The sequence below is a fragment of the Sinocyclocheilus grahami genome, unplaced genomic scaffold (genome assembly GCF_001515645.1).
Source record: "Sinocyclocheilus grahami isolate Dianchi unplaced genomic scaffold, SAMN03320097.WGS_v1.1 scaffold588.1, whole genome shotgun sequence".
In the NCBI taxonomy this organism is placed as follows: Eukaryota; Metazoa; Chordata; class Actinopteri; order Cypriniformes; family Cyprinidae; genus Sinocyclocheilus; species Sinocyclocheilus grahami.
Genome location: NW_015505767.1, coordinates 1,440,380 through 1,450,947, shown reverse-complemented (window position 1 = coordinate 1,450,947; position 10,568 = coordinate 1,440,380). Strand labels below are relative to the sequence as shown.

General features: G+C 41.2%; 1 protein-coding gene across 4 annotated transcripts in view; it reads left to right on the top strand.

The window, feature by feature from the left end:
- Nucleotides 1-10,568, top strand: part of LOC107557090 (rap1 GTPase-activating protein 2-like) — a 59,203-nt gene that overhangs the window by 34,180 nt on the left and 14,455 nt on the right. For 3 of the 4 annotated variants that reach the window (XM_016240417.1, XM_016240416.1, XM_016240415.1), the window contains exon 1: nt 7,504-7,743. The exons of the other annotated variant lie outside the window; for it this stretch is intronic. In XM_016240417.1, the coding sequence (XP_016095903.1) occupies nt 7,613-7,743 (131 nt within the window). In that variant the 5' untranslated portion in view covers nt 7,504-7,612. Of the gene's footprint in view, nt 1-7,503; nt 7,744-10,568 lie in introns of those variants that run through there. 4 annotated transcript variants of the gene reach the window in all.

Genomic DNA, 10,568 nt, shown 5'->3' with positions numbered 1-10,568 from the left:
GGAGGCAGCTTCTCCACAGGTCGTATAAGCATCGCTGGCCAGTCGAGTACCTACAGACCCGGGAGGGGAGGCACGGTTCTCCCTGCCGGTTGGAGGCGGTATTAGGACACAACTGCATCGCAACCGACCGCTCCACCGGTGGGACCCTTGTAACCCCCTGACTGCCGCACCATCGAGGGTGGTGAGGGAGGAGGAACCAGCAGATCGGTTTCCGGCAGTAAAAAGATGCCGTCCATGACCTGTTGAGTTCCTCATGCACCTACGGGAAGAAAGGCACCGAGGCGGGGCGCTGAGAACCAGTGCGGACCACCCCGAGAACCAATCGTGCAACCTTGAGGGCTCGGGACACGGTGGAAGTCTCCACTCGAGCCCTACCCCTACGGCGGCCCGGGAAAGCATAGCCATTATTTCTGGATCCGATTCAGGCATTGCTACAGTCCCGGAGGAGAGCGGCGCAGCCGAATCTTCCTCTCCTGGCTCACCCTCCGATGCAGCAATCGACATCTGGTCGCTGGGAGGAGCACCAAAGGATACGGCTGGTACGCTCCTTGTAAAGGGCCCAGCACGTTCCATTGGCAGCTCAACTGGCTGCGGAGTGCCTCAGACAGCCCACGCTACTGCCTGAAGTAGCCCCCCCTGGCTGCCGCCAAGAGGAGAACTAGATCAAGGCAGAGGCAACGGAACACCGCCCCTTAAGGAAACGGAGCTTGGCCCGCGACTCCAAGATGATCATCTTCCCGCAATCTCTAAGCGAGATCCCAATTTCGTCGGTCATCCGACGTGACGTCGAGAGTGACCGACTGAAAGGGAATTTCTTTTACCCGAAAATGTACTGGACCAAAACCTACTGACTTTGCACAGACAGGGTGTAACGACTACTTTTTTTTTCTTTTTTCTTTTAAACTGACCAATCGTAAGCCTCATTGTTGAGTGCATAAGCTCAGATCAATGAGGCCTACAATCAGTCAGTTCCAAAAAGAAATACAAACCTTGTGCTTTACATTAGCATTAAACATTATAAGCATACATTTATCATGCATTATTAAAATAACTGAATATAAGAACCATTATTCAACAATATTAACAAAATGCTTCTGTGAAAAGTGTCATTTATAGATATTTATATTGTTTACTGCATTGTTTATTGCACCTTTGAGATTTTGCTGCTGATAGGATTGAATTATGCAAAACATTTACAAATTTAAATAATTAAAGTTAATTAAAGTATTGTTAGTGTGTGTGTGTGTGTGTGCGTGTGTGTGTGTTTGTCAATAAATCTAATAAGCATGTTTTTACAGCACCATATTTTTATTGAAATATTACCACTAGAGAGCCTTGCATTCAACTTATGCTGAATCCAGAGTTGAATGCAGTTTAATGAGACATTTAAATTAAATACATTTAAATATTTTATTTGGATAAATCTGTAAAAAAAAAAAATTTTTTGATTTACTACATCTAAAAGGTTTCCCTCACTTACAACAGTCCACAAGTAGGTCTTCTGTATTGGTACGTATACAGACAGTTGCTTGCGTTGGCCTGAGCTTCTGAAAGCATTTCAACAGCTTTGCATGATTAGATTCTTACTCTCTGTGTGTCATAGAACCATTAAAGTTGAGTGGCGTGTTAATCAGGACACACACTGTGCACTTCCTGACAGAAGGATGTGCGGTGTAGCGTCCCAGCCTCTCTGACACAGACAGCTGATGTAAATGAACAGCATTTCAATTAGTAGCTATTGTGTTTGCTGATATACTGTCGGTGGATATTGTGATGCATATCATATTTTCTTTTATCTTTTACCTCCTGATCTGCCGTCCTCTGTTTTTATGCCTTTTTGTTGTTCTCATCGTCTCTCTCAGTTGTGCAGCTACATTTTCCACATCTCACTGTTGAAATGACCACGTCACGTTCACCTTCTTACCTTTAGGAGGGTTGCAAACTTATTTTTGACATGCAACAGATGCACTTTATTTTGAAATTGAAATTTGTACAGAGAACATTGTCCTGCTTTGATCTGGAGCTGGCAGGCAAGCAGTGTACATCAGAGCAGTAGGGGACAGAGACGGTTCAACAAAGACGGAAAGAGCAGAAAAAAATAGGTAAATACCAGACAAAAGGTCAGGAGGAGTGAACAGATGGAAGTGTGGTGGAAAAGCACGTACCAAATGGGTTGTGCATACCAAAAAGACTACAGTATTAAGTACAGTGTTGTCGTACCACAACCTGCTAGTCAGTTAAATTGTTCCCCAAATAACATTATTTGTTTCCCAGAACATTCTTAGAACATTCCCAAATATATATTTTAACATGTTTTTTCTAGTAAAGCTTTCTTTATGAAAATAGAATGATCTTTAGGTTTGCAGAATGTTCTTCTGATGATAATTATTAGGGAATGTTCTGTAAAAGATAAAGTTGTAAAAATAAAACCTAAAAATAACCATAAAGGTACCATAAGATTGCTTTTAAGTTGTATCAAAAACAGCTTCCCTGCAACATTTTGGGAACATTATTTTATGGCTGTAAAAAAACTAGAAAAAAATAAATATAGGTCAAAAATAACTAAACCGTGTGTGTGTGTGAGAGAGAGAGAGAGAGAGAGAGAGAGAGTGACCCTGGACCAAAAAAACAGTCATAAGGGTCAGTTTTTTTAAAATTGAGATTTATACATCAACTGAAAGATGAATAAATAAGCTTTACATTGATGTATGGTTTGTTAGGACAGGACAATACTGGTCGAGATACAACTATTTGAAAATCTGGAATCTGAGGGTGCAAAAAAAATCTAAATACTGAGAAAATCGCCTTTAAAGTTGTCCAAATTAAGTTCTTAGCAGTGCATATTATTAATCGAAAATTAAGTTTTGATATATTTACAGTAGGAAATTTACAAAATATCTTCATGGACATGATCTTTACTTAATATCCTAATGATTTTTGGCATAAAAGAAAAATCGATAATTTTGACCCATACAGTGTTTTTTTGGCTATTGCTAAAAATATACCCAAGCAACTTAAGACTGGTTTTATCGACCAAGTTTACACACACACACACACACACACACACACACACACATATATATATATATATATCAAATCAAAGCAGGCAAGGTTAACTGTTTACTGAAGCAGATTCATCAAGCAGATGAAGCATAAGTTTTAACATTGAAAGAAAGCAAGTTAAGATGAAAGTAATATTTGACAACTGTTTTACAATATGTTAAACAGTAATGTCCAGTGATGCAAACTATACCTTTTTTCTTCTCCTTTTTGAATGGGAAATATGGTATCATTTATATTATTCATGTTATTTCTAACTGAATGAGACAAGGCAATAAACGTTTTACATTTTTGCCATATTATACATACAAATAAGAGTGAGTGTGTGTATAATTTAAAATATTATTTGCTAATGATTTAAAATTATTACTTCACAACTTGATTTTCCATCACCAAGGTTTTTTTGTTTTTTTTTAAATAAACATTGATCTCTCCCAAGACATTACAGTTACAGACTTGCTTCCACTACCCTGCTTCTAGCATTTTTAAACATACAGATGTGTTCTGTGTGAATGGCCCCTTACTGTACATTTTCATTCCCTTTTAAAAAGAGAATCTCGTAAGAGCCTGTTCACACCAACGACAATAACTAGGCCTATAAAAATACAGTTTTAGCAATCATCGTAATTCTATGAGAATAAGGTCACACCACAGTTATAACAATAAAGACACAGAGGAACGATATCATTCAAATCACTTTCAGAGTAATTTTTCACAGCTGACAAACGATAAATACATTGACAGCCAATCAGAATCCAAAAAGCTTGAGCTGTTAAAGTAGTAGATGCACAACTACAGTGCACACTTACAATGAACACAACATTACCTTGGTGTGGATGCCAGTATAGTTATCATTACAGTTTTCTTTCTTGGTCCATTTAAAATGGTAATGAAGGGTCAAAGTGATGTATTATGCCATATATGATGTGATATATGAAACATAAAACTATATCTGGCCTCTGGGAGCACAGATGCCTGTTGGAACTGAGCTGATAAATTAAATGTGTTTTGGTACAAAGTGTCATAATAGAGGGCACATGCACACAAACACACACAAAACACTTCAGAGAGACTTATAGATCAGCCTTATACCTTCAGCCTTAGTGCTTGTGCTAGAGCAGTATGTTTTGGGGGTTTTAATGAAAAGATGCAGTGAAAATAGGGAGACTGTGAATGAACTAGAAAGCTAATGCCGGTCTATGTGGCATCCCTGCTGAGAAAAGAAGGGCAGACAGAAACCTGTAGACTTCAAAATCTCTGTTGCTGTCACGTTTTAGGATCAAGAGCTCTTGTGTCTGTGTGCTCTGTCTCCAGGGTCTTATCTGTGACTGCATGTGTGGATCAGGCATGAAGGCAGCAGGGGGCCAGTTCTCCCAGCACCAGTGGCCTTGAATACAAAGCGCCCAGCTCTCCTCTCGTCGTGTATCTTCCTGCCCATTAGCTGTCAGTTATCATGGCTCCTCAGCTCTTCCTCTAGAAAAAAACACTCAGAAAAGTATATCAAGTTGCGCTTCAAACTGGCATATCTGTTTTAAATTGTGGTTGCACGTTGTGGTTTAACAACAGGCACCTGCTGGTTGTGCTTTTTGAAACAGCAGCTCTAATAATGGAAAGAGGAAGTGAACTATGAAAATATTACAAAAATAATTCACTTTCAACAGTTCGTAAACTGTTTAGATTAATGTTTGTTTGATGCTGTTGTGAACATGCATCATTTCTAATCCGTATCGGGTACTTTCCACAAATGTGGCATATTTTGGTGTTACATTACTTTTTAAAAAACTGTTTCCTAAATTATTGTAAGAATAAAAAAATCAAGTATAATCAAATGTATCTTTAATTTATGAGTAATACAAGTTTACCTACTGTATATTTATGAGCCAACATCTGAGACTTGTTCCACAAAGCTGTTTGAACAAACTCTGTGTTTCACAGTGGGTTTAGAATTGGCACATCTCAATAAATCCCACCCGGTTTAAATCAAGTTCAGTGGGCTCACAATGCTTGCTATAAACATTCTCTGTCAGCTCCGAGTTTATGATTAATTCTAGAGCGTGAGCACTTGAAAGTGAGACATCTGCAGGGAACAGCCAATCGCAGAAAATATAAGAGAGTGTCAGTTTGATTAATTTCTCTTTATGGTTGTTATAAAAAATATTGTGAAATGAAATGCATTTACAAGGCATGAAGAAACACAGCTACTGCCACAAACGTTTTAGAATGTAGCTGAAAGAAAATGTCTGACTATAATCAATGTAAATGAATCAACTGAATTTATAAAATTAATAATTTATATAAGTTCACAAAGAGCTTAAAAGAAAACATGTAAGCTTTATCGTTTTAAAAGATTTATATTTAATTTAGATTATAAGTTTAGTAGTTGTTAAAAATATTGCTAATGTTGCCATGACAATTAAAGGACTATTTCACCCAGAAATTAAAATTTGCTGAAAATTTACTAACCCTCAGGCCGTCCAAGATGTAGATGAGTTTGTTTGTTCATTGAAACAGATTTAGAGAAATATAGCATTAATCATTTGCTCACCAATGGATCCTCTGCAGTGAATGGGTGCCGTCAGAATCCAAACAGCTGATAAAAACATAACAATAATCAAGTAATCCACATGACTCCAGTCCATCAATTAACATCTTGTAAAGTGAAAAGTTGTGTTTTTAATAAACAAATCCATTATTAAGATGTTTTTAATTTCAAACTTGAGTCCTCTATTCATTATATTGCTTTCTCCGGTGAAAAAGTAATCTCATCTTACTTTACTTACTTTACTTTTAGTCATTTAGCAGACACTTTTATCCAAAGCGACTTACAAATAAGAAAAAGTAATTAAAACTAAGAGCTAAAACTCTTAATCATCTTAATCGAGAAGCAACTGTTTAAAGTCAAAATGTCGTTGATTATATTTTATTCATGTAATAAATGGTGTCTATTTAATTTCGATTTTTATTTAATATTTATATTGCTAGAAAATAACAAATGAACATTGTTTAGATATTGTAATAGGGGTGCAAAAATGGCAAACCTCATATAAAACAGTTTGACCATTTGTTGACAAAGAATAGAAGGATTTTTAAACCTTACAATTGCCACATTTTATGATTTGCTCACGTGAAAATATCAACTCCACCCCCACCCAACATCCCTCCTCTTACACATCCCCACCTCAGTGTCTGTCACCCACCTCAACACAGTGTGTTACTCCTGCATGTGAGAGCTGCTCTTTACCATCAGCACTGTCTGGTGGCTTACACGAAACTGAAATCTCCTGTTTTTATCGAATAACACCCTTGTCTGATTTAATATCATCTCACGAGATGACATAAAGCATGTTTAAATCATCAGTACATGTCAAGAATCATTTGTATTTCATGACAGATTTTGAAATGAGCAGATTTGCACATCATATTGCACACTATATATACACTTGTTGTATTGTCATATTTGTCTGGCAGCCATTAGTCTGTCTGTGACACACAGCTCTTGATGAGTCTGAATGCCTCATTATAGAGCGATACACCAGTGTCGTCCTGTGCACACGGCGATAATTGCCTTCAGCTAGCAAATCCCCTGAAGCATTTAATGCTCTATGTTACGGAAGAATTTTGCTCACATGCACCCTCTCTCGCTCCGGCCGAAATCATAACAAGTAGGAGCAGATTTGCACAGCCGGTGAAATTAAATGATGAAAATGGGCTTATAATTGCAACCAGTGTAAACAAAGCCCTCGAAAATCTCCTTATGACTTTCTGTTTGAAGAGTCTAAGACAACACAGCTTCAACATAATACAATAGTTTTGCATTTTGATGCATTTTATATATTAAATATCACTTTTTATGAACTAGATATTCTTTGAGTAAGGATTCATTTCTAGATAAATGTGAATGTAATATAATGGAATAACAGTTAATAGTTGGTATTCTGTTCAGGATTTGGTGTCTTTTGAGATATTGAGAAAGGTTAACTCAACATTAAAGAGACTGAGAGTCTTGTCAAAGAAAAAAAAAGTGTGCCTACAGGGCAGGAACAAAATTCACACAGACACCATGTAATCGCTGTATTGAATGGAAGAAAAGAGCTGGAATAGCAATAATTTCATACTGTGTAAATACTGTGTGCTGCCAAGACATAAAACGCAAGACAACAAACAAAGAAAAAAGGTGCAAAAAAAAAAAAAACAGAACACAGCATATCTGAGTAAATGTAAATGTGGTGGGAGGAATAGTGGAAATGTCTGAGAAAAATTGCAGAAGAGCAGAGGTTAAGCAATCAAAGCTCCTTAATCGAGAATAAGGTGTCAAAGTGAAATGCCATTTCAGAGGGAGGGTAATAGAGAGAGACCGAGCGAGAGAGAGAGAGAGAGAGAGAGAGAGACTGAGAGGTATTCACGGTGAAGGATGCACACACACAGTCTGTGCTGGCGAGGACGGCACCTCATCTTTGGAGATTGAGACGATGCAGATTTAGCCAGAGCTGGTGTCGGTGTGATGTGACGAGAGACTGAGGACTAGGACTGAGACTGAACCTGAGGTTTGGCCATGTCTGAGTTCAGGTCTAGAGTGCGCTGTCGGAGAGCAGGTGTCCGTGCTGCCGCCGCTCTTATCGGACTCCTCCACCGTTCACGCAAGCGGTGTGAGAGACGGAGACTGACGGAGACAGACGGCCAGTGGTGGGTGAACGTCATTGTGGGTCTAGAATGTTTTGGAGGACTTGTACACAATTAAGTCTAGGCCTACAGTACATGTCCTGCACACTTTATGAGCTAGTTGTTACTTAGTGATTTTTGGTGCTCTCTGGCCAAAAAACAAGGGATTTTTCAATGGCTTTATGATTTTATAAATAATTTAATTAATAGTAATAATGTTTGATGAGGATTAATAAACGAATTGTTCAGTTTGGTGTAGCCACTGTTTTGTGTTTGTACTGTAATGTACATGATTCAGTCATTTTGACATTTTAATTTGTAATATTATATTTTAACATAATTTGTAACATCTTGATTTCAGAATCAATATTTAATTCCTAGGAAATTGATTAATGAGTATTTCTGAGAGGAAATGTGTCATTTTACAGGGGGTTTAAGTTGTATTTGTTTTAAGAAGATTTTATTAAAAAAAATTTGGATGGGTGGACGGATGGACAGATGTATAGATAGATAGATAGATAGATAGATAGATAGATAGATAGATAGATAGATAGTGTCAGACTCTCTTCCTTGTTTTGTGTGTGTTTTGCTCCCCATGTGCCTTCCTTGCCCTTATTTGGTCCTTCCCGTTCCTGTTATTATGATCATTTGTTCCAGGTGTTCCCCGTTCAGTTCATTTGTTCCCAGGTGTGTCCCATTAGTTCCCCTGTACTTAAGCCCTGTGTTTCCTTGTCTCCAGCGTCAGGTATTGTGAATGTCTGTGTATATGTCTACATCATCTGCTACGTATGTTTTCCTGGTTCTCTGAATGTTATTAAAATCTCCTTATTGATGTACTTCTCGTCTCCTCGTTCCGCGCTCCGCGCTCCAACACAGTAGCAACCGTGACAAAATTCCGGACCTAAACAGAAAAGTAAGCGGCGCCCCTTCTCCCGTGTTTTTGTTTTATAAGTCTTTTGTTTTCCATTTCGTTTCTCCCCGCCACATGGAGGAACGAGCGATGTTCATCGCCGTGGCTTAGGCGAGCCACTACCCGCTCACCTACTCGAGGGTATTCGGGGGTGACCCTCTTGACGCTGTTCCGGCTCAGGATCTCTTACCATCAGCCCACGGAACTCCCAGACACACCAACCTTGACTGGAAGGAGGCGGTCATCTGGTGTCTGGAGAGCCTCCGATCCCGATCCGGAACCCCTCCGCCGGCCATTCCGCAGTCAGGCCCGCCGGCCGCAGCACTCTCCAGCCCACCAGCCGTTCCTCAGCCAGCCGTTCCACCGGCCGCGGCTCTCTCCAGTCCGCCGGCCGTGCCAATGTAAAGCCCGCCGGCCACGGCTCTCTTCAGCCCGCTGGCCGCGGCTCACTCAAGTCCGCCGACAACGCCTCTCACCCCGAACCAAAAGAGGAATCAAAGGAGAAGGTGGTCGGCTCCAGCCCCAGAGATCACTCCAGTGTCGGCTCCAGCCCCAGAGCTCGCTCCAGTGTGGACTCCAGCCCCCGAATCCAGCCCAAAGAGGGCTCCTGTTCCCGAGTTTAGCCCAGAGAACGCTCCAGTCCCTGAGTTTAGCCCACGGAGGGTTCCTGTCCCCGAGTTTAGCGCAGAGAGGGTTCCAGTCTCCAAGTTTAGCCCAGTGAGGGCTCCTGTCTCTGAGTTTAGCCCAGGGAGGGCCACTGTTCCCGAGTTAGGCCTACGGAGGGCCTCTAAAGACTGTATTCTCCCCAAGGATTTTTTTTGGGGGGGCGTAGTATGGGTCCGTCCGTAATGGCCGGGCCGAGTGGCGAGTGGCCGTCCAGCCATGGCCTTCTGAGTTCCCTGCTCAACTGTGGCCTCCTGAACTGTCTGATCCGCCATGGCCTTCTGAGCTGCCTACCACGCCATGGCCTCCTAGTCTGCCTGCTCTGCCATGGCCTCCTAGTCTGCCTTCTCCACCATGGCCTCCTAGTCTGCCTGCTCCGCCATGGCACCCCGAACAGTCTGATCTGCCATTGTCCCCTGAATTCCCTGCTCCGCCATGGCACCCCGAACGGGCTGATCCGCCATTGTCCCCTGAATTCCCTGCTCCTCCATGGCTCCCCAAGCTGCCTGCTCCGCCATGGCGCCCCGAACTGCCTGATCCGCCATGGCACCCCAAACGGGTACCGCTCTGGAGGCCTGCTGTCCTGTGTCTGTCCTGAGGGGCCTCCAGAGTGCTCCCGTTGGATGTTGTGAGACGCGAGGACGTGCCTTCCGGGAGGGGGGAGTAATGTCAGACTCTGTTCCTTGTTTTGTGTGTGTTTTGCTCCCCATGTGCCTTCCTTGCCCTTATTTGGTCCTTCCCATTCCTGTTATTATGCTCATCTTGTTCCAGGTGTTCCCCGTTCAGTTCATTTGTTCCCAGGTGTGTCCCATTAGTTCCCCTATACTTAAGCCCTGTGTTTCCTTGTCTCCAGCATCAGGTATCGTGAATGTCTGTGTATATGTCTACCTCATCTGCTATGTGTGTTTTCCTGGTTCCCTGAATGTTATTAAAATCTCCTTATTGATGTACTTCTCGTCTCCTTGTTCCTTGCTCCAACACAGTAGCAACGTGACAGATAGATAGATCTACCTGTCAACTTATAGAGCTCAGCCAAACTTGATGTTAGACTGATTATTTTGATGTACAAAAGCATCTTATGTGAAATTACCCACAATCACTCTTGCTGAGTTTTCCAGGAAAGGTGTTTTCATGTTGACTGAAATGACAGACAATGTGACAATAAGCTGTTCACATCCTCCCAGAGGTGTGAAGATTATTCTCCTGGTCAGTTTGTTTACTTAGTTTGGTGCCATTTATTTAGTATATTTCTGTGTGCATTTTGGTCCAAATATGA